Source organism: Ursus americanus, chromosome 23, assembly GCF_024610735.1.
Source record: "Ursus americanus isolate L20-20 chromosome 23, mUrsAme1.1.p, whole genome shotgun sequence".
NCBI classification, from domain to species: domain Eukaryota; kingdom Metazoa; phylum Chordata; class Mammalia; order Carnivora; family Ursidae; genus Ursus; species Ursus americanus.
Window position 1 is genome coordinate 6733962 of NC_142149.1, and position 25559 is coordinate 6759520.

General features: G+C 60.4%; 2 protein-coding genes across 2 annotated transcripts; both read right to left on the bottom strand.

Moving 5' to 3' along the window:
- Positions 1–593: 593 nt before the first annotated feature.
- LOC123803180 (kinesin-like protein KIF19) lies at positions 594–6374 on the bottom strand. Its single transcript, XM_087854148.1, has 11 exons — positions 6241–6374; positions 5398–5572; positions 5085–5283; positions 4203–4473; positions 3989–4110; positions 3399–3532; positions 3034–3139; positions 2749–2845; positions 1801–2198; positions 1449–1608; positions 594–1218 (listed from the first exon to the last, which is right to left on the bottom strand). Exons 2-11 carry the CDS (start codon positions 5529–5531, stop codon positions 1088–1090), a joined length of 1752 nt encoding a protein of 583 aa, XP_087710274.1. The 5' UTR covers positions 5532–5572; positions 6241–6374; the 3' UTR covers positions 594–1087.
- Positions 6258–25559, bottom strand: LOC148107925 (kinesin-like protein KIF19). The gene is made up of 10 exons (XM_087854718.1): positions 25427–25559; positions 23496–23576; positions 13194–13304; positions 12459–12546; positions 11986–12122; positions 10833–10958; positions 10310–10504; positions 8332–8478; positions 7767–7889; positions 6258–6407 (listed from the first exon to the last, which is right to left on the bottom strand). Exons 1-10 carry the CDS (start codon positions 25463–25465, stop codon positions 6258–6260), a joined length of 1197 nt encoding a protein of 398 aa, XP_087710844.1. The 5' UTR covers positions 25466–25559.

Consider the following 25559-nt stretch of genomic DNA (forward strand, 5'->3'; position numbering starts at 1 on the left):
TAAACCGATGCTCAGAGAGCCGAGGGGATGATTGAACCACCCAGCTCCCAGGTAAAAACAGCCCCAGGAGGGCCCCACAGGTGTGGGGTTCCCCTATCTTTCATTAGCTTTTCCCGGAGGGTCCCTCACCCCCACATGGAACAGGGCAGGTAAGAGCAACCTAATGGGCCAGCCTGGGAAAACTGGGGGACTCCAGGACCTTTTTGCTGGAGTTTTTGCACCTTGAAGCCAAGAGGCTTACTTAGCTGGGCAATTTCTGAGCCCTGACTTCCAGAGGGTACCACTCTCCACCCCCATTCAGGAGTCATTAGGCTTTCTAATGGTCTGAGCCCTCCTAAGTCTCTGAGCTCACGTGGGAGGGATCCGAGGCAGCTATGAAGGTTGGTGAGATGGGGCATGAGCAGACCTTGCTGGCCCCACCCTTCCTGGGGACGGTCTAGAGAAAAACCCCTTTCCCCCAGGTATTTGTAGGTTGCTGCAGTGTAACCAGCCAGAGGGAGATGGGGTATCGGGGAGGGAGGAGGAAGGCAGCTGGGTTGCCTTTTAATCAGTCATGGCCACCCCACCTTCCGGACAAGGTCTAGTTTCCAACATAACCATCAAGACCCAAATGGGATTTTATTGTTCCACTGCCAAATAATGAAACCAGGTTCCCTCCTCTGCCCCAACCATAGTATTCGAAGTGATGTTGGCTCCTTCCCCAACAATCCAGGATGTCCTTGCCCCAGATGTGGGCCCAGGGGCCCTGTCCCATGAACAGCTCCTTTCCCCCTCCCATCTCCAAGGCTGAGTCCGGCCACAGGTCTCTATACGGTTTTGGCAACAGGGCTCTATCCAGGGCTGGGAGGCCAGGAAGCCCTGTCATCCCAGCTGTGCCTCCTGAGTTCACCTCCCTTCCCCAGCGGCACTGAAAGCATGGAGGTGGTGGGCAGGCACCCTCATAATTCCTTGGTCTCAGGAGCCCCAGCCTTCTGAGATCCTGAGCTCCTGCTCACAGGTGACCCCCATCTGCCCAGCCTCCATCTCCCATTTTCTGCTACACCCCATCCAGTCTTGGGGGCAGGAGGGCTGTTCCAGGCAGGGCCCCTCAGGTATGCCGGAAGCTCCCGTCCTTGCCATGGGTGCTTGTGCCGTAAGCCAGGCGGGGCCCACGGGCAGCCCGTCGGGAAATACCAGCTGGGTTGGAGGCAACAGCGAGGGGTGAGGAGTCCCCAGGACCTGCAACAGGGGAAGGGCCAGGAGCAGGGGTTTAGGAATTCCTCCCTCTCTGGTCACCCGGTGGCCTTGAACTCCCTAGGGGCACAACCCCAAGATGTCAGTCCCACAGATATTCTGTGAGAACCCAGTTTCCAGCAATGGGTAGCCCTAGGTGCAGGAAGCTCAACATGCCTCCTCCCTGGGCCGGCTAAGGACCCCCGCCTCCCATTCCTTCCCTTGCTGTTACTGACCTGTGCTCTGGCTTGGAGGGAGTCTGACCTTGGCCAAAGGCAGCATGACCTTTCCCAGATGTCGGATACCAGGTGCTGGGTGTCCGCACACTGGCACCCTATGGTCCGAGGTGCTCTCCATGGGACGGGGCCCCAGGAGGTGTGTCTTGGGGCGGGAGAGCTGTGTTGGTTGGAGAACAGCGAGAGTCAGAGCTGTGTGGTATCTGCTACAGGGATCTGCCCTGAATGCCAGCCCTGTATGCCCCTTATGCCAGCCTGGGGGATAGAGGCATGGAGGGTGGTGCAGGAGCCCCCAGGCCCCCATCCACAACGAAAGGGGCGCAGACACCCCATCCCCTGTCTTTTGCCTCACCCCTTGCCCCGTGACCTCAAAGGACCGGGACCGCCGCTTTCTCCTCTTGGCCTCCAGTAACTCCTCCCGTTTCTTGCTGGGGCTTTTCTTCTGGCCACGCATCCAGGGGCCGGCGCCATCGCCACCGTGCCCGACTGCCTGGGATGGGGCCTCGCCCGTGCTGCTAGACAGGTTGTCCTCACTGGCAGCATGCTGCAGCGTGGGGCTGGGTGGCCGCTTGCAGGCTAGAGGGCCGGCTGGCTGAGAATCGTCAGCCTCACTCGGCGAGTGCAGAGACAGGCTGCTGCGCTCCCCAGCAGGTGCCAGCAGGTGGCGTCCCTCCATGCCCACAGCCCGCGAGCGACGCCGCGCAGCCTTCACCGAGATGCACTTGGTGCCAGTGAGGATCTCCTTCCTCTCTGTAGCGGGACAGAAGAGGCAACCAACCAGGGGGTCAAGACCACATCTTCCTCCCCCTCCCACACCTCCCACACCCCGTCTCCTGCCAAGGCAGGAAATGAGCAGAGCCAGAAGGCCTGGGTCCCAATTGCAGTACTCCCACTTGCCTGCTATTTAAGAAACTTGGGGCCAGTTTCTGAGCCTTACCTTCATCTGTAAGTTGGGGATGGTGAAACTAAGCCCATTGGGTTATTGTGAGGATTAACTGAGAAAATGGGCTTAGGGGGTAGGGATGCCGTCTTTATTTGTTCTTAGAATTATTACTGGGTGGGAAGGGGGGACAAGATCCTAAGTGTCATGTGCTCCTCGTTCTGACTTCTGATTGTGCCCTCAGCTCTCTGTGTGTCCTGGAGCAGGTGGTTAATCCTCTCTGGGCACTGGAGCCTCTTTCTAGAATGGGTAGCACCAAAGGCGTGGGTGCATTCAGCAGTGCAGGAGGGCATGGACTGGGTGACCCGAACAGTTTAGATGATGCCAGGCTCACGCTGACAGGGCTGGCAGGGGGCACACCTTTGTAGGACAAGGGGATCTCCGACAGATTCTCACTGCTGTCAGGAGAAGAGTTGATCCGGCTGCTTGGGCTGACCAGGCTGTCCTGAGCCGGGGCCTGCAGGTGAAGTGGTTGAGAAGAGAAAGGCATTAGACTCAGCAGGGACCCCAGGTCTTACTCAGCAGAGACAGCAGGGCCTCAGGGGTGAGGCCATTTTGGGAAGGCTCCATCCCAACCACTGGGTGTCTACCCAGCCCCCCCCCCCACAGCAGTGGAACCCGGGGCCAGCAGTGCTCAGTGCTCACCTCCTGGGTCACCAGGCCGCTGATCTGGATGGGGGGCGGGGTGGGCACAGAGGAACTCTTCACCTGCCAGGCTCGGGGACTGGCTTTGAACATGCGGTTGGCTTCACTGAGGTTGGCAGAGGAGGGTGGGAGGCTACTGACCTGGCTGGTCCCACTGAGGTCCCAGCCCCACCCCAGGGGAGAGCTGTCAGTGAGAAGGGAGAGAGAACCCAAGCGTCCTGGCTCCTCCTTATGCCACTTCCTCCCTTTCTTTGCTGCCCCATCTTCCCCAGTTAACCCTGATCTGGGCCGGCGTCCCTGGGCTATGGCTTGGCAGGTGGCTGCTCAGGCTGGCAGGACTGGCTGGAAGTGGTCTCTTGCCTCACCTCTCTGTGCTGAGGGGAGGGAGGACGCTGTTCTGCAGGCGCTGAACTTCAGAGCTCGGCGTCTTCACGCTCTCTGGGTCTGACTCCGGTGTCAGCGTGGTTCCTGCCGGGGTGATTTTGGGCAAGGAGCTGTCCTGGGGAGGGAAGGTGGCAGGGGGAAGGCACTCAGAAGACTTGGTCCTGGAGCAGGGGACAGCACAGGGGGACAAGCAGCACGGTGACCAAGGCTGTACCGTGGCCTAGGAGTTTGGGGAGAGCAGTGGGTTTGTGTTCTGGCTCACAGTGGCACTGCCACGTGGCCTGGTCTCCTGGGAGGGCATCTGGGGCCATTTCTGATAGCTCAGATAGCTAACCCTGACCCTCAGACTCTGGGTAGGGACAAGTGCCAGAGAAGAATGCCCTGCGACGGGCCCCTTATTCCGGCGAGGCAAGGCTTTGGGTGGGGAAAGAAGGGAGGGGAGCTAACACCTTGGGTGCCGGCCAGCCTAGTCCCGTCCCCACCCCAGCTGCCTGCAGGTACTGCCTAGGGCATCAGCCCGTCTATCAGTGCAGGTGCTCGTGCCCAGGCCCAGGCGCGCCCACGCTCCCACCTGCAGGGCCCTAGAGGCCACCCGGTCCATGATGGTGGCCCGCTCCAGGCTGCCCTCCTCTAGCTCCCGCAGGTAGGCTTCATACAGCTCCTCCAGGTGCTGCGGGACGGCCAGGTTGTAGTCTGCCGGGGGGAGTGGGCGGGGCTCAGCTCGGGCCCTGGGACCCTCCGCGGGTCGAGAGGGCCCCCGGGTGGCTCGGGGGCGCGGGGCCTACCATCGATGATCTGCCGCTGGCCCTGGATGATCTCGTCGCAGAGGCTGCGGTGCTGCTCCAGGCGGCGCACGGCCTCGCGGCGGTGGCGGAGCGCGCCGTCCCGGAGCAGCGCGTGCGACTGCATCTCGGTGTTCTCCACCTCGAGCTCGTGCACGCGGCACAGCAGGCTGAGCACCTCGCGCTGCTCCTCGGAGCCGATGCGCCGCGGCAGCGTCTCCTCCAGGCGCCGGCCGCGCGTGCGCAGCTCTCTGCAGCGATGCTCCAGCGCCAGCTGCGGGCGGCGGGGGGTCAGCGCCAGGCGGCGGGTTGGCCAGGGGCTGGTCCCCCTCTGCCGAGCCTGTCTGTGTTCCTGCAGCCCCCCCCCCCCCCGGGCTGAAGCCCCATCCTGAGGCTAACCCTCGAAGCTGTGTCTTGGGCCTTGCGACCAGGGGCTGCTCCTAAATGGCCCTCCATGCCCACCTTCTTGCCACCCTGACCACAGCCTGCCCCTGGAATCAGCTCCATGGATATCTGCCCCACCCCAGGCCATCTGATGCCCTAAGGGCTCCTCATGGCACCCCGAAGCCCCTGGTTTGGGTATGCTCCCCAATAGAAGGGAAAGATCTCGCTATCTGGAAAACCCTGATTAAATTACTGACTACCATTTTATGAGCCCTTGGTATGCAAAAGGCATTGATGGACTCTCCCCTACAGCCCCACTAGGACCGCACCATGACTACTCCCCCTTTATATATGAGTAAGCGAGGCACAAAGGAGGAATTTAGCCAGGTCACAGAGGATCTGAGGCCTGAGCTCCAGGTCTGTCCTCTTGCACCCCACCCCCACTCCATCCCTACTGGCGTGGGCCTCTCAAACCATTCCCCCGCCCCCAGCCCCAGGCACCTTCTCCTTCCTCAGCTTCTTCTGCTCCCCCACCAGGGCAGCAATGCTCTCCCGGGCTGAGGCCACCTCCGGGGGCTCCAGAGTGTCTGGCTGGTCATCACCCGTGTCCGAGTCCTTCTCACTGTCATCCTTGGTGAAGGATTCCTTCCGCTGCTCCTCCCGCCATTTGAGTGCCCTGCGGGACTTCTCGTGCTCCCAGCTGCCGCGCCCCACCCCCCCGCAGGGAGACATGGGAGTCAGACCAGAGGGGCAGAGCGTGTGGCTATAGCTCCCAGCCCCTCTGTCCCAGGCCCCCAGGGCAGGGGCTGCTTACCCGGCAATGGTGAGCAGGTGGCGGGAGGTGTCAATCTGGACCTCCATGGCATGATTCTCCAGCTCCAGCAGGCGTCTCCGCACGTCCATCTGCTCCTGGAAAGCGCTGATCAGCTGCTCCCGCAGCTGTCCCATCTCAGCCTGCTCACCCTGCCCGCTGTGCAGTTGGACCTCAGCTGCCCAGAGGATGGGGGGCAGAGGAAGTCAGTGGAGGAGGGAGGGTCAGGCCAGGAAAATCTGGGCCTACATGGGGCCCTCCCTCACCCCTTTCTTCCCAAACCACTTCCTGTCCGACCACCTCCTCCCAAAAGACCTCCTAGATTACTACCTCCTCCCACACCCCACTGCCACCCTAAGTCTTCCGGCTATGGTCCAGAGGTGATTGCAGCTCCTCTGCATGAACTGGGCTTCCCCTAGCCCTTACAGCACCTTTATGTCAACTATAAAAAGGTGCCCCTTAGACACTTTACTGCCATCTGTTGGAAAACCATCATAGCAAATACACAAATCTACAAGAGAACGGTACCGTTCCAGTGATGCGGGGCACAGCCTTACAGCCCTGAGAGTGCCCCTCCCCCCACGGGTAAATGCGCACATGTCTCTCACTTGTGTGATCTCACCTAACCTTAATTAATGTTAAGACTCTGAAAGAGAGATCACTGTTCTGTCTGACGCTTGAAGGACAGAAGGCTCAGAGCAGCTGAGTGATTAGCCCAAGGCTACCTGCCCAAAAAAGCCTGAGTCTGGGATTTGAACCCAGCACCACCTGACCCCTGAGCAATTAGAGACAGGCTGGGAGGGCTGCCTGAGATGGGCTCCCACAGACACAGACCCACGCACACACCTTGGATGTGGCGGATGTCACCCCCGCTCCAGCCGGCCCTGGGCCTGGCCCCGCCCCCCCTGCTCTTCGATCTTGCACTTGAGCCTCTGGATCTCGCCCCGCAGGTCCGCGATGATGCTGGTGTACTGGGCGATGTGGTAGGAGACGTTGAGCAGGTTCTGCTTCACCTGTGGGGAGCACAGCACGGGGGCAGAGCAGGTCCAGTGACCCCAGATGCTGGGGGCAGCCTGCAGGGTCTTCCTTTCTCTTCCTGCCCCCTAATCTTCCTGGATGACGGTCATGGCCTCCCTGGATTCCAACCCCAAAACCCATCACACTCCATAACTCTGCTGGACCCATACTCCCAAAATGCTGCTTCCTCTGCTCATCAACCTTCAGTGGCTCCCTATTGCTCGGGAGAAAAGCTCTAATTCCTTCACCTGGGTCTACCACTACTTCAATTTTCATTTTTTAAAAAAGATTTTATTTATTTTAGGGAGAGAGAGAGCACAAGCAGGGGTAAGCACAGAGAAAGAGGGACAGAGAATCTCAGGCAGACTCCACCCTGAGTGAGGAGCCCATGCACGACCCTGAGATCATGACCTGAGCCAAAATCAAGAGTCGGATGCTTGACCAACTGAGCCACCCAGGCACCCCTCTCAATTTGCATTTGATCACTGCTCCATCGGGAAGATTCTGCTCTGGTTGAGGAACTGTCCTGTTGTCCCCACCCCCATCACAGACACCATCTCCTTCGTGCCCTTGAAACTTTACGCTTACTGCTACACCCCATTCTAGAATGTCCTCCCCATCCTTCAGAGTCCCCACTCACAGTCCCCAAAGAGCTTCACCAGGTCCCGCCAGCCCACCCCCACCTCCCCGTTCCCTCACTGCCTCAGCACCTACTGTTGGCATCACTTGCCAACTATTAATAATAGTCTGAACTATCAATATTCAAGCATGTCTCCTCCTCCCGTTAAGTTCCTGGAGGGTTGGACTAACACACAAAGCCCCTGGGACAGTGGCTGGCGAAGTGTAGTGTTGCGGGAGTGTTTGTAAGTTCTATCTGGCGAGTGTCCATTCCCACTCTTCCACACACTCTGGTCGAGAGAGGCTTCCTACAGCAGGCAGCGGGGATTCTAACGCCTTTGCCCGAGGGTGACAACGTGGGCTCGGAAGCCAGGCAGAGCCACTTCTAGTCTCGAAGAGCAAAGGAGGGGACGCATGAAAGGGCTCAGAATCGGCTGCCGCTGGCCTGACAGATTGGGGGCTTTGAAAATGCCACATCTGAATGGGCATCCGAAAATGAAAAATGGGGCTGGAAGGGGATGAGGCAGGGGGAGCATGACCTTGAACAAGGGGGAGGGGCCCTCGGGAGCCGTGGGCTTCCTGGCAGGTGCACAGGTGTTGAAGGTGCAGGGAAGGGCACAGGGGGACACGGGCTGGGGAAGGAGGCCAGTGCCACAGTGGCCGGCTCCAGAGAGAGGGGCGTGGGGTGGCAGGGATCCCTCCGGGGGCTTGGGTCCTGGCCCAGGGAGGGCCCTCACCCTGGTCTTGATGTTCTTGGCCCGGCCGGCGTAGGTCAGGGTGTTCCGGGACTCCTCAAAGGCGCTGCTGGCCGGACTGATGTGGGCGATCATCACCGTGCGGCTGTTCCCACCCAGGGAATCCTGGATGGCGGGGAGGGTGGGCTGCGCTCAGGGAGGGACCCCCTCCCCGGGACCCTGCTCCTATCAGGCTGTGCTCGCTCACTCGGTCACACACACTCACGGACGCACTCACTCCCACGTGCTGGTCTTAAGCATCGCATGGACTCTCCCGGGGCCAGATAGCCCGCCTCCTCTGTTCCCCCTTCCCACTACTGGTTTCTTTTCCAAATTTCCATTTGAAATTTCAAGTATCTGACCCAGGTCGGGGCCTCCTAGCTTTCCCCGTCCCTCCCCTCATACAAGAGGACGGGGGAAGGCGGCAGCCACGGGGGCTGGGACCCAGGGTGGGAAGGTGCCCTAGGGACTCGCCCTCTGTCCCATGCCCTCTGGCCTGTCGAGTGGCCCCCGGGCTGTGAGTCCAGCAGCCCTGCTCTGGGGGCCCAGCGCCCCGCTGCAGCGGTACCTTCAGGAGCCGGGTGAGCTTGCTGTCGCGATAGTTGACGTACTTGTTGCTGCTCTTGTCGCTCAGCGCGTTGATGCAGTTGCCCAGGGCCAGCAGCGAGCGGTTGATGTGGGCGCCCTCCTTCATGCGCTGCCCGCGGTTCTGCGTCTGGGGGCGGCAGGGGGCAGAAGGGCGGCCTTGTGGGGCAGGGGACAGGCTTCGCCACCGCCCCGGCCGTCCCTCCCTCTCCCTCAGGGCTCCGAACTGTGCAGGGACCCAGGGCCTCGTCTCGCCCTCCTCCCAGGGGTCATCGAGGGCATTCCAGAAGGTGAGAGAACCCGAAGGCCTCCCAAGAGAGTGACGGACTGAAGGCTTCCGAGAGGACTGAGTGTGGCTCTTTGCCTCCCCCAGGGGCTGGCCCCACGGCGCTGAGAATGACATGGAAGGAGGTTGAGGCTTCCCTGGCAGCTCGGCTGAGAGCTGGCGTGACCACGGGCACGTGGCTCCAGGGGGAACCCCGGGCTTCTTCAGGGGAACGAAGGAAGTGTGTGTGTGTGTGTGTGTGTGTGTGTGTGTGTGTGTGAGAGAGAGAGAGAGAGAGAGAGAATGTGAGGCAAGTGTGTGTGTGTCAGAGAGAATGTGAGGCGTGTGTGTGTGTGAGAGAGAGAATGTGAGGGAAGTGTGTGTGTGTGTGTGTGTGTGAGAGAATGTGAGGCAAGTGTGTGTGTGTCAGAGAGAATGTGAGGTGTGTGTGTGTGAGAGAGAGAATGTGAGGGAAGTGTGTGTGTGTGTGTGTGAGAGAGAGAGAGAGAATGTGAGGCAAGTGTGTGTGTGTCAGAGAGAATGTGAGGTGTGTGTGTGTGAGAGAGAGAATGTGAGGGAAGTGTGTGTGTGTGTGTGTGTGTGTGAGAGAGAGAGAGAATGTGAGGCAAGTGTGTGTGTGTCAGAGAGAATGTGAGGTGTGTGTGTGTGAGAGAGAGAATGTGAGGGAAGTGTGTGTGTGTGTGTGTGAGAGAGAGAATGTGAGGCAAGTGTGTGTGTGTCAGAGAGAATGTGAGGCGTGTCTGTGTGAGAGAGAGAGAATGTGAGGCGTGTGTGTGCATGAGAGAGAGAATGTGAGGGAGGTGTATGTGTGTGTGTGTGTGTGTGTGTGAGAGAGAGTGTGCAGGGAAATGAACGTGTGAGCACACGAGCGTACATGTGTGAGCCTGCTGGGTTCCCCTCCTTTCCTTGGGCCTGCAGGGACAAGTCAAGGCGGAGGAGCTCTGCTCAGAGCTGCCTGGCCTCCAGAGCTGGGGCCTCTGGCCCAGCCCCTCCGCCTGGCTGCTCTGCTGTGTCCCTCCTAGAAGCCCTCAGGCCTTCCTGGGAGACAGGGGTGTGCTTCTGGACCCCGCCCCCATTTAAGCCCAATCCCACATGTTCGGACATGAAACCCTGTTCATTCTCTCTGGCTGCTGGCCTGTCCCTTGCATTTGCTAGCAGTGACATCACCTGCCCTCATCACTTGCGGGACCGTGAAACCTTCCAGTTTGCCTGAAGGAGGGGGACCTGGGCCTACCCAGCGGGTGGTGCTGTCAGGCCGAGGCCGCGGCCAGGCGAGCAGGACTTAGGGTCGGGGACAAATGCTCTGAGAGACGGTGATGGGCCTTCCTCTCTCCTCGATGTGGTAGGCAGGGCCTCCTGAGTCAGGGGGCGTTTGTCTCCCCTGTCCCAGCTCCTTGTCTGGGCCCACTCACTCTCATTCCCACTGACCCTCGTCGAGGGCCGCCAGTCTCCTTCCTGGAGAAACCCTCCCCATCCCATGCCCTTTCCCACAGATAGCCGGGATACCCCACCCCACTCTTCCCGTCATGCTCCCTTACCCAGGGGGCCCCCTCGTCCCCACTCTGCCTAGGATGGCCTTCCCCCGATCTCCTGGGGGAGCTGGGAGGTCAGCCTCCCTGCCCTCTCTCCAGCCCCCCAAAACCATTCTCCCCAATGCTGGGGGAGCTGACCTCACCTGGGAGGCACGCTCAGAGCCAGCCAGGTCAATCATGAACAGGCGGCCCTGCCGCACCTCCTGCAGAATGTTCTTGACCCGGCTGCGCTGGCGCACGGCCACCTGCAGCACGGCGTGGGAGCGGGAGGACGTCTGGTTAGCCGCTGTGGGCTCCTGGGTCCTCTGCCGGTTGCCCTTCATCAGCAGCTGCATGACCTGGATGGGTGGGTGGGAAGAAAGCCACGCTTGGGGATCCGTGGGGTTGCCCCCACGTCCTGCATCTTGGAGGCTGGGAAGGGGCCCAGGTAGGGGGGCCAGTCTGGAGGCTGGTTGCCCCGTGCGTCCCCCAGGGTTAGCTCAGCCAGGGGCATGGAGGCGGGTGAGAGCCCCCAGCTTGGCTATAGGACTGTCTGTGTCTGCCCCAGCCCCACCCCAGTCCCAGCTGAGCGGGCAGTGGCTCCCTGGCTGCAGCCCTCTGTCCCCTCCTGCCCCACAGGGGGGTGAATGGCCCTCTCCACCACCCCGCTGGCTGTGCAAGACTTGCCTCTTTGGCGTTGATGGTGGAGACCTCGGTGATTCCAGCCACCTGGATCACCCCTTTGGAGTCCTCCCTCAGCTCTAGGTACCCCAGGGCGGGGTTCAGCAGGTCCCGGATCATCTCATTGTAGATCTGATGGGGCCGGTGGGGGAGGGGCGGGGGACAGGTGTTCACGGGAGACTAAGGGCAGGAGGTTCAGACAAAGACCAGATTCCCCATCCCTCCCGAGCAAGAAGGGGACAGGAGCTCCCACATTCTGAGTCCCAGCCTGGGAGCTCCAGGCTCCTCACAGGGAAGCTCTGGTTAAGGAGAAAGACCCCTTCCTTTCTATGGGGTGGGGGTCAGGGGGCTTCAGCATCCACAGGGAAACATTGGGCTGCCAGAACCTGAGATACAGAAAGTTTCAGAACCAAGTGGGATCCCTTTGCAGGCGGGCTGGGCACTGGGCCGAAGATGGGGACCTGACTGATGGCCAGCCCTGCTTGTTGCTAGGCAACGCTTATGCTACTTTTCCCTGCACCGCCCCCTACAAGTGCATCTTGCTGGCTGAGTCGACGCCTGCCGTGCTGGCTGGAGCAGTGTGGCTGGCAGCAATGCCTCACTGCCCTTCCTGAGCTGTCGCCCAGGAGATTATCAGCTCCCGGAGGGAGCCGGGGCAGCCAGGAGCCAGGTGGAGTGCAGCCCACTGGCTCTTCTGCCTCTTCCAGCCTCTGCACGCTCCCACCGTTGATGTCTCCTCACTGCCTGGTGGTAGCACTCCCACGGGATGGGCGCTGGGGGCTGAGGCCAGGTATCAAAGGCTGGCAGGTTCAAGCCTGCGCGTGCATGCGGGTCTCACCTATAGCCATGCACACACAGTGCCTGGAGGTGGGGTGGCAGGGCAGACACGGCTTTCAGGAAGGGGCCCTTGATGATAGCCAGGTGCTGAGCCATCTGGAAGGGTGGCTGAGGTCTTGGCTCAGGGTCAAGGCTACTTTGAAGTGTGCCAAAATAGGCAAGGCTCGGCTTTCAAGGTCTAGGATCCTGAGTTTGAATCCCTACCCCCTCACTTACTGTTTGGCCTAGTTGTGTAACCTCTCTGAACCCCAGAGTTTTGCAGAGCAGGACCCACAACATGTGTGTGGCTGTCCTAGGAGCCTCTCACCTAAGCTGCACTCACCTCCAGGTAGGACATGGACACCTCATATTCCATGTCATCGCTGGTCTCCTCAATGGCACGGAAGAGGTCATTGAGGGTCCGAACGTAGATGCCAGGTTCATGGTCTGTGCCCAGCATGGTGTAGGTTTTCCCACAGCCTGGGGCAGAACAAGGTGGTGGGTGAGCAGGGTGGGGGCCAGAAGCGTGGCTTTGCTGGGCAGGGGCTCCTGGCACACCTGGGTCTGTCCTCAAGCCTGGCCACCCCGCCCCCCGCAAATGGCTAAGGAGGTAGGGGGCGGGCAGGTTGGCATTCTTGGCTGGGGATGGGGCCTCTGGGGCCAGAGGGCCCTGCGGACATTCGGATCAGCTACAGCCTTGATTCTGGCCTCAGTTGGGGCCAGAGTAGTTCTCTGATAGAGGGAGAGGGGGCTTGTTCCTCAAGCGGGACGAATGGGGCATACCATCTGGCCCCGCAGTCTTGGCCCCTTCCTCACCTGTGGGGCCATAAGCAAAGACAGTGGCATTGTAGCCCGAGATGACGCCATCGATGAGGCTCTTGGTAGTGGCCTGATACACCATCTCCTGCCGGGAAGAAAAGACCCGTCAGAGGCCTCGGGTACACACAGGGCAGAGCACACATGTCCCCCTGGCTGTCCTGGCCCCCAGCATAAGCAGTTTGTTTCTGGGGCTCTCAGCCCGAGGAGTAGGGGCGGGGAGTCAGGGGTGGGGGGCTCTGCTTTCCACCCATGGGGGACACCAGCCTGAAAAAGAGCTGAGGACACCTGAGACGCCTGCCCCCACTACTGGCTTCTGGCCCCCCTCCCCGAGACCACATTACATCTGCTTCTGGGAGCATCCCCCAGATGGGTAAGACAGGGGTCCCTGGGAGGGTGTCAGCTTCCCCGAGACTCCTCCCTGCACCAGATGGGCTTCACGCGCTCTCCTCCAGCTCCCATGGGGGCCAGCCGGGGGGTGTGCCGTGTGGGTGCCTGTGTCGGGTGGGGTCTGTGCACTGACTCGGGTGTGTCCGTGTGGGAGGCTGGGCACAAGCCCTGCAGGTGTGCGCGCATTTGCACACATGGAGATGCGGGAGAGGGAAAAGCCAGAGAGCTAGTGGTGGAGGGAGGCCTGAGGGTCAGTGGCAGGGTCCCCTGAGGTCCCCTCCTGGGGGGGGGGTCAAAGGTTAGAGAGGGGCTCCCGCATGTCCCTAGGCCCAGGCCCTCCCTCACCTGGGTGGCAGTGAAGTCAAAGGCCACATCAAACAGGTAGGACTTCTCCCGGGAACGGTGTGCCCGCAGGACATCGTCAGGGTCCTCCATCGGGTCCATGAGAACCACCATCTGCAAAAGTCCCCAAGGGGGGTCTGGCAGTCACCAGGGAGCCTCAGGCCCACACCCATGTCAACGCTGGCCTCAGCTCTCCTCATCCAGGACACGGGGCAAGCAGTGGGGTGGGTCCTGCTGGAGGTCCCAGAGCCGAGCAGCCCCAGGCCCCCGAGCCCGAGGCCCAGCCCTTCCCTGTCAGCTCCTGTATGTCAGGACCTGCTTTAAGCACTTTAGACACATGGACTTACTTAACCCCTGCCACTCCAAGGCCAGGTGGTGAGGCCCATAATTATTCCCACTCGACAGATGAGGAAATTGAGGCTCAGAGAAGTCACTTGACCAAGCTCACATACTAGCAAGTGGGGGAACTGGGACTCAAAACCTGGGATCTGGCTTCAAAGTCTGCAGACCCTTTGCCACTTCCGTGTGGCACTTGAGGCCCTGCCCTGCCGCACCCCTCTGCACCCTGGCCTCAGCCAGTGCGTAGACCCAGGGGGCAGCAAACAGCCACTGACTGCAGGGTGACAGGGGTGAGGAAAGTGGGCCGGGCTGGGGGACTGCCCACTGGTGTCAGAGAGGGGGGTTTGGGGTGACTTATCAAGGTCCCTGCAGTCTCGAGCCTGAACTGGGGGTGGAAGGAGGGGCTCAGGGCTGGAAGCTAGGATGATGGTACAGATTGGCCATCCTGGGCTCCCCTCCCTGCAGGGTCAGGGCCTCTGTGGGGGGCTGGGAGGATATACAAGGGACCCCACCAGGTTCTTCCTCTGCTCCAAGGGTGATCAAGGGACCCATTTTCCAGAACAAACTCCAAGCCTCTTCCACACCCAGCTCCAGTCTGTCCCTCCCTTGGCCCAGGTGTCCTGGGTGTGCTAAGCCTGGTCCTGGATTCTGAGGGAAGGTGCAGAGGAAGGAGGCTGGGTCTTGGCCAGAGGTTCTTGGCCTAGGGAAGTGGTGGGGAGGGCCAGTGCCCAGACTGATGAAAATGCCAGAAGACATTCAAAGATGGGTGGGAGGGCTGGAGTCAGGGGGATTTAGGACAAGGCCGGAGACTAGATCAGGGCAAGGTCTGCATGCCCATCCTACCCTTGTCAGCAGAGCGGCCTTGTGTGACCACTTTAACCTGCCGGGGCCTGGGTCTCCACCTTGGCCAGATGGGACAGGAATGTTATCTGCCTGCAGGGCCATGAAGAGCCCATGAGATAATGTGTGTGGCATGTGTGGGCACAGCACTGGGCATATACTAAGTGCTCCAGGTCCTCATTCAAGGAGAAGTGACGAGGGACAGCGGGGGTAATGCAGGTGACGGGTCACCCCACCCTCACCCAGGAGGGGGCCACCAGGATGCCACGGGCTCTGCGCCTGCCTGAGTGCCCTCAGGAGCTGAGCCTCCAGGTCGGGTCCCTGTCCTCTGCCCCGGCTGCCTCATCAGGGTGCCCCTGAGAGGCAGCTCTGTGTTCGGGAGCACCTGGGTTCGTGCTGGGCAGCGAGGGCAAAACAAGTCTCGGCTGTGCTCCTGGGCCAGATGGTGGTCGCAGCCAGCATGGTGCGGTGTCCTCCTCACGGTGCCCTCCACTCCCAGCGGGAGCGCAGGTGGTAAAGATGGAGGCAGTGGGCACCTTCACACCCAGCCCCTCCTCCCGGCACGTAATAGCCATAGCTCATCTTCACTAAGCCCTTTCACCTGAACTCATTACCCTCAGATGGGGACATCGAGGCCCAAGTCACATAGCTAAGGAACGGTGGGGCCAGGACTGGAGCCCTGGCCGTCTGGCTCCTGGGCTCCCTGTTCACCATTGTTAACCTGCTCTCATGCATGCCCTCTGTGCCCTCTGCTCTCTCAGGGGCCCTGCACGGTGGGGTGTGGCAGTGGGAGGGTGTCCCCCAGCTGAGTGAGGCCCCAGTACCCGCTGTGCACATTGGCCCTACCTAATCTGACTCTGGTGACAAGATGCTGACCAAGGAGGTAAACTGAGTCCTAACAGAGGGCCAGGCACTGAGGAGGATGGGCTGTCCAAGTGCTGTCCTGGATTGCACGGACTGTGACTGAACTCCCTTCCTGGGCCAGCAGGGGAGCCGGGGCCAGTGACATCCCTGAAAAGGGCTTGAGAACAGACAAGGCATGAGGGGCAGTCACCCTGAGGGACAGAGGGGGCTGACGGCAAGGCAGCAGGAGGCCAGCCTGGAGCCCAGCCCAGCACTGTGGGGTTGGGAGATCCACAGTGGGTCCCTCTGGGTGCACTCCCTTTGAGCACCAGGATTAAGGGGGCCCAGTCCCGGGAGGCCACCGCTTGGGACTCCCACCAGACTCCTCTCAGTGCTTAGGTGTGTGCTAATGTCAAGCCCCGCTCCTTCACTACCTGGATGCTTGTGGTAGGTACACACTTGTGCTCACTGCGTGTGGACGAGTCCAAGACCTCGGGGTCCCAGCAGGGTGCTCTCCGGGGATTGTCATGGAGGAGGGAGGACAGAGGGGGTAAGGCATCTCCCCGGGAGGCCTGGCCCCAGGAGTTTCACCCGGAAGGCTCATCCAGCCAGGCAAGTTCAGGTAAGCCAGTTAGGGGGGACAGCTCCAGACCCGCTGGGTAGGAGCTTTGTGCAGGGAAAGAATGAGACCGCTGACGTGGCCCCCTCACAGCTTGCCAGAGGCTGGGTGAGCTGAGCGTGAGGCATCTGGGCCCGCAGCTGTTCCCTGGGGTGCCCAGCTGTCCCTAGCCACCTCCTCAGGGCGTCAGCCCCAGTGCCCTATCAGCCCCCTCCGGGATCCAGTTCCTGTCTCAGGCCCCAAAGCCAGCAGCATAAGCCCTGATCAAGTTTCAGACCCAAATGAAGGTAACGCCGCCTATGAGTCCCCTGGCATGGGGCCCAGTGGGAGGCAACAGGACCCCGGCCAGCCAATCCAGCTCCCACCCCTCGGGTGCCGGCAACCTCAGGGGCACCCTCTGGGGCCTTCTGTGCAGGGGAGGGTGAGCAGCGGGTGTTGATGCTCATCACCCCTGATCACCTTCAAACAACCTCCGGGCACTGCCAAGTTCATGCCACCCTGGACATTTGGTTCCTTTGAAATCCGGGCCCCTGAATCAGTACATTGTCAGCACAGCTGCCATGACCCCTCTTAAAGAGGTCTTTGTCTGGATCTCCATCTGCCTGGGGCCCCAGCCCACGCCCCACCTCCCAAGCATCACCCCCACCCATGTCCACTCTGGCACACAACAAAGGCCTTGTGCCCCTCGGCCAGGTGAAGTGGAGCTGGGCCCGGGAGGGCTGGGGACGGGTGCTCTGGGCTGCCAGAGAGCAGCACAGGGCGTGCAGGGCAGGGGGGCCTTCTGTGTACCAGGCAGTATGCGAGGCCCAGGGAGTGAGAGAGATGTGGTTTCCCCATGTCTGACTCTAAGGAGGCAGTCAGAGTGTAGGGAGGGGCACTGATCCACGGTACCACAACAGGAAGGCTTCCTGAAAGAGGTGGTGCTGGCATGAGTCTTAAGGATCAGCAGGAGTTGGCAAAGAGATGAGAGGTGAGGGGACTTTCCCTCCTGTCCTTGCTCCCAGAATCTCCAGAGCATGGGCCCGAGATGGCCATAGAGGCGAGCCATCTGGGCCCCCTCTGCGAGCACATGCTGTCCCCGGCCCTAGCGCAGCCTCCAACGCACCCCCTAAATGTCATCCTGGCGGGCGCCCAGCGTGTGCCCGAGGAATGTTTGCTGAATAAAGCTGCCTTTGGGGGAGCTCAGTGCGTACCAGGCGCTGTGCAAAGTGCTTTACACACATTTTCCCAGACACTCCTAGGATCCCTCTGTCGTAATGAGGAATCAAATTGGTAATGTCCCAAAGCCACGCAGCCAAGCACAGAGTTGGCTGGACTGAGAGCCGTCTGGTCCCAGGACCCAGGCTTCTGACCACCAGGCCACCCACCCCTGCCTCCTGAGTAAATGAGCGGACCAAAATCAGCCTGGCTGGGCCAATGCCTACCTGGTATGGGCTGAACTGTGTCCTCCCCAAATTCAAATGTTGAAGTCCTACCCCCCAGACCCTCAGAGCGCGACTCTGTTTGGAAGCAGGGCCATAGCAGAGGCACCTAGCTAAGCTGAGGTCACACTGGAGGAGGGTGGGCCCTAAATCCAGTCCGACTGGTGTCCTTCTGGAAAGGCGAAGTTTGGACATAGACACATATCGAAGGACGAGGACCTCAAGAGCCACAGGGACAAGACGGGCATCTGCAAGCCGAGGAGAGAGGCCTGGACGGGTCCGTCCCTGGGGACCCTCAGAAAGAGCGGACCCTGCAGACCTCTGGCCTCCAGGACGGTGTAAGAATCAATGCCTGTGGTTAAAGTCGCCTAGTCTGTGGTACTTCCTTACAAGCCTTGCAAACCCTCTACCACCCCAGGCAGGCTTACCAGCAGTGGGGGGGGGGGGCTTGTGGGCACCTGAGGGGGGCGGGGCCTCGGCCGGCCCCTCCCTCAGCCCCCAGGAGTGGTGGGCTCCGCGTGGGGGGCCCTCTCTTTCACAGTCCCTGGGTCATTGATGTTCACGTCCATGGCACGCTGGCCACCTGCCCCTGGGACGCTCCAGTGGGGACGTGGATCGCTCCGTAACCACAGGGGCCTCCCGAGGCTGGCGAGAGGGCAGGAGGCAGGGTCTCCTGTCTCCGCAGAGGCCCCCACTGCCTCCCTCTCAGACCTGCTCTTCCTTCAGTGCGGATGTGGGCCCTTCCAGTGTTCCAGACTTGGAGCCCGGAAACCCGAGATCCACAGGGAAGTAGGGGCCTCAGGCTAGGGGGAGGGCATCTGTAACCACCATGCTGGTGAAGGACGGGCTCCTCCCTAGCATCTCCTAGGTGAGAAATACCACGAACAAAGAGTGACAGTTCTGCCTGTTCCACACGCTGAAGCCGCTGGTGCTCTCATCAGATTTGCAGGTTCATTGGCGTCTTCCTGGCTCCCAGAGGGCGAGACCGAGGCCAGCGTGGCTCAGTCATGGCATTACGGACACTGTGGGCCGGATCACGGTTCAGGGACCTGTCCTGTGCACCGCAGGCACTTCGTAGCATCACCGGCCATCGGATGTCGGTAACACGACTCCCTCCCAGGTGTGGCATGGCCAGATGTCCCCGGAGGACAAAATCGCCCCCAGTTGGAAACCTCCAACCCAGATCATTCCTCCTCGAGCCTCCAAGACTGGCAGTGAAGATCTCCAAGGGAAGGGGTGCCCTAAATTGGGTTTAGGGTCAACACTGCTATGTGACCTTGAGGAAACTGCATCACCTCTCTGGGCCCCAAGGTCTTCCCAGTTGGAAGTCGGGGAGGGCCAACAGGGCTGTCGCCTTGAAAGAAGAAATCATAGCAACATTCCCAGACCACTCAGGAAGCGCCAGCAGAGAATCAGAATCCGGGAAGGCCCCAGGCTCAGGGACTCTACCTCCAGTCCAGGGAGCCCGGCATGAGCCCCATTAGTCTCAGGGTGTACACGAGGCAGAGCCAAACAAAAGCCTGACTTGAGGTGGGTATCCCCCCTGTGAGGCTGCTTCTAGATTTTTTTTTTAAAGATTTTATTTATTTATTCGACAGAGATAGAGACAGCCAGCGAGAGAGGGAACACAGGCAGGGGGAGTGGGAGAGGAAGAAGCAGGCTCATAGCAGAGGAGCCTGATGTGGGGCTCGATCCCAGAACGCCGGGATCACGCTCTGAGCCGAAGGCAGACGCTTAACCGCTGTGCCACCCAGGCGCCCCTGCTTCTGGATTTTTGTTTGCTTTTTCTTTAAGGAGAATTTGTTACTGGTCATATTTCTAGTTGTAAATGTGCCGTCCTGTGAGCGCTCAAGAATGGACACTTTGATCCCAAGAAGGTGTCGCCTTCAGGCTAGAGCCGGAAAGGACCACAGAGGAGCCCGCTGAGCTCATAAAGCCACCGGGGCCCAGCGGGCTGCTTAGCACAGAGCCACAGCTGGCCAGGCCCCCACTGCCTACGGGATCCGAGGGCCCTGAGGCCCAGGAGGAGGGGAGGCATGACCTCGAGGATGCAGATAGGGCTGCGTCTCTCACGGCTCCGCCAACACCTTCATCGGGGTCCCCCGTGAGCGAGCTAGAGGCAGACCCCCAGGCACCACCCAGACTCCCCGAATCTCTGGGACAAGTGGGGCCACACACATTGGCCTTTTGAACTTGCGCCTGCCTCGCACCCATCCAGTCACGAGGGGCGAGGATCCTTACGTCCTGGCCACCTTATTCACAACAGCCAAGAAGCAGGGACCACCCTTGAAAACAGGGTGACAGGAGCCAGAAGACACGAAGGACCACGGAGTGCAGATTCCATGGAGAGGCGGATCCATGGAGACGGGAGGTCGGTGAGTGGTTCGCCAGGACGGGGAGGAGCTGGGGAGGTGGAGTGGGGAGAGGGCTGGGGGGGCGGCGCACGGCAGAGAACCCTCGGTCCCTTCCCAGTCTCTCCCCACCAGGTTCAGCTCTTTGGGGCCATGGGCTGGCCGAGAAGCATCCAGAGGGTGGGTACATAGGGGAGTGGGCTGTAGGCAGGCTGCCCCCCCCCCAGCACTCATGTCTGACCCTTGGCACTGGTCACCTTATGTCTTCTCTCTCACAGGAGCTGTGTGTGTGGCTAGGGCTCTCCCTCACACCGTCTCCTGTGAGCCTCTCAACAGCCCTTGGCCGGGGGGCAGGGGGCACAGGTTCCGAATACCCTGTCTTCTGATGAGGACAAAGAGGCTGGGGGCCGGCCAGGGCCTAAGGGCCAGGGTGTGGCTCCTCAGACGGGACCCCAGGAGCCCAGGGGTGACAGCGGGACTTGGAGCAGATAAAGGCTAATTATGGGATTACACATATTGTCAAGTGACTTAAATCCTGGAGGTAAACAGCATGGAAAGCTGGGAGGAGGGTCAGCAGGCTGTGGCCTTGCTTGTTTCTACCCAGGAACTTCCGGGCCCCAGCAGCCTCTCATCCTGCCCCTGCCCTCCCTTTGTGGTCATCAATGGTACCGCCGAGGGGTCTGGTGTCAGGGTCCAGCCCCACCTCAGGAGCTAGCAGTGGTCTTCCCGGAACATCCAGTGGGGACGTGACCATTCGGGGACCCCTGGGCTGAGAGCTCTGACACGGGAGGCGGGAAGGCAGGAGGTGGGCCAAGTGTCACTCACCTCTAGGCTCAAAACCATCCTTTATTTCAATCCTTACATAAGCTAACCTCTATTAAGCCCCTACTGTATGCCAGGCCCTTGGAAGCACTGTGCATATATTAGCCTCCAAAAACCTCCAGAGAAGGTCTTATGATTTTGGTCCTGGATTGAAAGGGGGCCTTCAGACCACAAGCCTGCTAAGGCACCAAGACGGCCCCCTTTACAAGTCCACACCCTCCCTCCAGCTTCCCCAGAATCCAGGCACACCGGCCTCCTATCCCCGGAGGACACTTTGCCTGTGGGAGTGCCCAGCTCTACAGAACCTTGTTGCTACAACCTCGCGCGTCTCTAGAACCATGCGTGGCTCTAAGGGAGGCTGTCCTAAGACCCCTCACGGGGGCCCAAGCCAGTGGGTGGCTGAGTCCTCGGTCCGCCTCTCCCAACTCAGAACCACTGATGGGTGGGCTTTGGCAGGGTCTGCCCCCCTGCCGACCACCAGGAGGCTGGACTCTCAACAGTGACCTCTGGGATGCTCCACGCAGCGGCTCCTCTCACCCCAGGCCCGCGACGGCACGAGCAGGGGAAAAGTAACCCACCCAACACAGAGGTGAGGCAGAGCCCGGAGCCCCAGGCCAGAAGAAGCTGGGTTGGGGAAGGCCTCCGTCGCACCGGGCCACCCGGGCCACGATGGTCGCAAGCAAGGGAGTAGCTACTCCCAAAAAGGCGGGCCAGGCAGGTCATCTTTGAGCCCAGTGGGGACAGAAGGCGCTCGAGGCCACAAGCCCAGCGCTTTCCCCGCAGGACCTGGAGTCTGTGCTGACAGCCTTGAGCCCACGCTGCTCAGACGACCCTCCCTGCATCTCTCAGCTGACAAAGGAGCAGCCCTGTTAGGACTGTCTGGCCCAGGACCTTCTCAGAGACACAGCTCGGCCAGATCAGGCCGGACCCTCCCTCTCCACTTGCAGGGACAGAAAGGAGCCAGTGTTTGGCGTGTGTGGGCACACAGTGGACTGTACCCTAGACCAGAGCATTTCCATCGACACCAGTTAATATCTCAGCCCCCACGCCGGCCGGGAGCCAGGAACCACAGAGAAAGAGAGCCATCATTGTCCCAGCCCTGAGGACCTGATATTCTTGGGGACAAGCTGGACAAACAGGGAGTGGCCCTTGCCTGGAGGGTGGTTTCTGGCTCATCAGGCTGGCCCCTCTTATCAGCCAACCCGGCAGCTCTGGGGAGATTCCAGTCGCTAGTTGATGATGTCCACTCACAGCTATTAAACTCCTACTGTGTGCCAGGCACTGGGGAAGCACTGAGCATAATTAACCCACGAAGACCCTCTAGAGCGGGCATTATGGTTGCCGTCCCCACTTCCAGATGAGGCAGCTGAGGCTCCTAGAAGCAGCCCATCCAAGGCCATGCAGTTGGCAACAGCAGAACCGACCCTGCATGACAGTCAGGTGTATTCACCCCACTCCCGCCCGGCCTACCCAGACACATAGGGTCCTTCCAGTCATCCCCTGCTTCCTCCGAGGTCTCTGAGGAAGGCTGCCCTTTCCCAGAGTGAACAGAGGAGGGGCGCCTGGGTGGCTCAGTCAGTTAAGCGTCCGACTCTTGGTTTTGGCTCAGGTCATGATCTCGGGGTCCTGAGATTGAGCCCCATGTCGGGCTCTGTGCTCGGCGCGGAGTCTGCTTGTCCCTCTCCCTCTCCTCCTCCTTTCTCTCTCTCTCTCTCAAATAAAAAAATCTTAAAAAATAAAAAAAGAGAGAGAGAAATCAGGAGGCTGGCGCCACCAGGCTCTGCTGTGCCCACCGGAGCTGAAGGAAGAGGCTGGAGGGGACACCTGTCCCCAGGGGAGCCCAGAGGCAGGTGTGCACTGCGGGCTGGATGGTCTGCCTCCAGCTCATTTCTCACGGCCCTTGGGCTTCCTGAGTCCAGCCTGCCGGACCCAGGTCCGGGCGTAGCAGGTGCCCACGTGTGCCCTTCTCTGTATGGGGCAGGGCCACTGGACTTCTCTGAGTCACCAGCGTATCCTGCCGTCTTGATGAGCCCCACACTCAGGAGAAGCCAGCAGCAGCAGCCACCGAGCCATCGCCACCGCTGTGCCCACCCCCAGCCCAGCACCTGTGTCCTCACCTGTCCACCCAAACAGACATCCCGGCCATGGTCTAAGAGTGTGCAGTCTGGCCGCTGCTATGTCCCCGGCCTCCTCCCGCCTCTGCGCCCTCTCTCTCCTGCTGGAGCCACACGGGGCTCTTCTGTTACCCTTTGCCTTTGCACCTGCTAGCCCCTCTGGTTGAAGTGTCTCCCTCCATTTACCTGCGAAGGACCCTTCTCCTCTCGTCTTACCTCAAGCACCATCTCCTAAGGGAGCCCTCCCGGACCTCTGTGCTGGCTCAAGGCCCCCCTCACAGCGCCACATGTTTCTCTGCAGCCCTCATTGGAGTTAATTCTTTGATGAGCCCTTTGTCTCCCTGTGCGGGACCAGAAGGTACCGGAGCGGGGGCAGGGTGTTTTCTGCTCACTGTGGTTTCCAGCTCCGAGCACTGCTCCGGTGTGTTGTGGCTACTTGGTAAATATTTGCCCCCTGTGCGGATGGGGGTGGGACTCGCCCTGCCCACCCTATCACAGCGAAATGAGGACAAAGAGAGCAACCAGATACCCCAAGACTTTACAAAACACGAACAGTCTTTGCAAAACATGAACCGGAGGTAGGCTTTAGTTCTAGACCACGTGGACAGCAGACACGCTCCACGTGTAGCGGGCCTGTTGGGCGGGGAAGTCATGTCATGGGTACACGGACGGTATGTGACACCTTTACGGCTGGACTGGGAAGCTCAGGGCCCACCCACGCCAGGGAAGCTTTCAGCTCTCCTTGGATCAATCTGGAAAGGCTTCTTGGAAGAAGAACCCTGGCTTCCTTGACAATGTCATCAATGACACAACCAAGAGTTCAGTGGATGGAGGAAGGGTGATGCTGCAAGCCACAGGGGCCCTTCCTGCCGCCACCTGGTGAGTAGGTGTCCGCCCTGCCACATGTGAGCACACCTCTGACCTGCCCTGGGGCTCCTGGCCACAGCCCCGCGTACCTGCTCGTCCACTTTATGGGCGATGAGGGTGGCTCCTTCCTCCAGCTCTGCCACGCTGATGGGCCGGACCCGGAGCGCCACCTAGGAGAGAAGGCCAGACCCCCGAGATTAGAAGGAGAGGGGCAGGCTGCACAGACAGAAGGATGAGAGGACCCCGGATTCCCCTGGGCAAGCCCCCTGGGTTCTCCCCTGTGTGGCCATCCCAGGCCTCCTTGCTGTTAAGGAAAACTCAGTGGTTCAAGACCACCGCCTGGGAGGAGGGGGGCAGGTCCACGGCATGTGAGCACACTCTGAATCTACGAAATTCTCCGGGGAGCCCGGGCCTCAGGGAGAGTCCCGGGGGAGAGAGCAGACTGCTCCTCCAGCCTGCATCAGTCACACGCCCAAATTAAGCACCTGCAGCTCCCCAGGGCTTTGAACTTGGAGGCCTGGCACTGGCGCAGCCTGTGAGCGTGGCCGTGAATAATGCACGGTAGCGGAAGGTGCAGGCCTGGCTGGCGGCGGGGCGGCCGGGCCCGCGGAGCTTCCCCTTGCCGTCCTGGCCACACTCCTACCCTGCACAGCACCATGGGGCACTCCCTCCTCTCTTGATTTTCTAGCCATTAAGAGCTGGTGGGTCTTCATCCTGGGCATGGGTCTCCCCAAAGAACAAGGGGGTGCATTTCTTCTACTGACCAAGGGGAAATGCCTGCGAAATGTGTGGGTATCATTGACCGACCCTCATGCCGAGTAAGAACATCACTCTCTGAGGGACCTCTGCTGTCCGTCAGAGCTTTACCGGCCTCCTCGGCCAAACCCCATGGGTGGGAGAGGGAGGACCCTCCATCCCTGCCCTGGGGGCACACCGTGCAGGCCAAAGCAGCCATTTTCAAGAGCCACATCTAAACTGCCAAAGAGAATATTCCAGAGCCTGAGGCTTTCTTGGGACTGCGGTCAAGCTCCTCTTTGGAACCACAAGCTCACCCCATAAAGACAGGTTGTCTGGGGGTGACATTATCCTCCAGTTCCATTACCAGCCACCTGCTGGGGACGGAGCCCTCCCTTCCCAGGCCTCAGAAGTTAGGGGATGGGGAGAGGGGTGGAAGGGGCAGTGGCTTGGGGCCACTAAGCTGCCCCCTTATTGCTTTAATATGGCACTAGTGATCATTGGGGGCCTGTCCTTTTTTTTTTTAGTAGGCTCCACACCCAGCCTGGAGCCCAATATGGGACTTGAACTCACGACCCTGAGATCAAGACCTAGGCTGAGATCAAGAGTCAGACACTTAACTGACTGAGCCACCCAGACCCCAGGGGTCTGTCTTCAGTCTCTACTTGCCCCTGCGCCCCTCCCCACCCCTTCATCTGTCCCAGCCCCCAGGGCTCAGGGAGGGGGTGCATCTTGGTTCTTTCCAACACTTCTCTGAAATATTGGACAGCCTCTCTGTTGCATCCCAATAACCAGCCACTCTCAGCCCCATGCCCGCAACTCTGGCTCCCACGGCTCCCGTCTGCTCACCTGTGATTCCCAGTGCTTCAAACTACCGAGCCCACAGCGCCAGGGTAGCTCTGGCTCACAGGGAAACTCCCCCTTTCCTTCTCTGGGCAGGTAGGTCAAGCCCACCCTGCCCCCGGCTTTTCTAGATCAGAGACCAGTCCCGCCCCAGAGATCCAACCGCACAAGCTTTGGGGATAGGGGTCCTTTGGAGGTAAGGTGTAAGGGGGGGGTGAGGTTGAAGCTAGGCTGATTTTTTCAGGCCTCAGAAGGATGGCCATGATACCTTCCTTCTTGACATCCAGGACTTGTGGAAAGTTGCTCTGGACAGTCCCAACCCTGACCCTCAGTGTCCTTTTAGTGGGGGTGAGGGGACAGGACAGCTGTGACCTCGGCCAAGTCAGAGGCTGGGTTTCCGGGGCTACGAATGGGGACGAGAAGGGAGTTGTCGGGGTCTCACCATAAGCTGCTGGTCTTTGGAGTCCCCGCTGTCCTTCATGCTTGCGGCGAGTGGAGGGGCTCAGGACGCGACAGCGGGCATGGCGGAGCCGCACCCCCACCGCCGCCTGGTCCCTCGCAGCCTCCCTGCGCCG

Excerpts from the sequence above, each read along its gene's own strand:
- LOC123803180 (XM_087854148.1), bottom strand. The coding sequence starts at position 5,531 with ATGGGACAGCTGCGGGAGCAGCTGATCAGCGCTTTCCAGGAGCAGATG. Across the intron at positions 4,111-4,202 it reads CCAGCGGCAGATCATCGATG|ACTACAACCTGGCCGTCCCG; the intron begins GTAGGCCCCGCG and ends TCCCCCCGGCAG. Across the intron at positions 3,140-3,398 it reads CCTCCCCTCAGCACAGAGAG|TGAAGCCAACCGCATGTTCA; the intron begins GTGAGGCAAGAG and ends TGCCAACCTCAG.
- LOC148107925 (XM_087854718.1), bottom strand. The coding sequence starts at position 25,465 with ATGAAGGACAGCGGGGACTCCAAAGACCAGCAGCTTATG. Across the intron at positions 12,547-13,193 it reads TTGACTTCACTGCCACCCAG|GAGATGGTGTATCAGGCCAC; the intron begins GTGAGGGAGGGC and ends TCTTCCCGGCAG. Across the intron at positions 10,505-10,832 it reads CCACCATCAACGCCAAAGAG|GTCATGCAGCTGCTGATGAA; the intron begins GCAAGTCTTGCA and ends CCACCCATCCAG.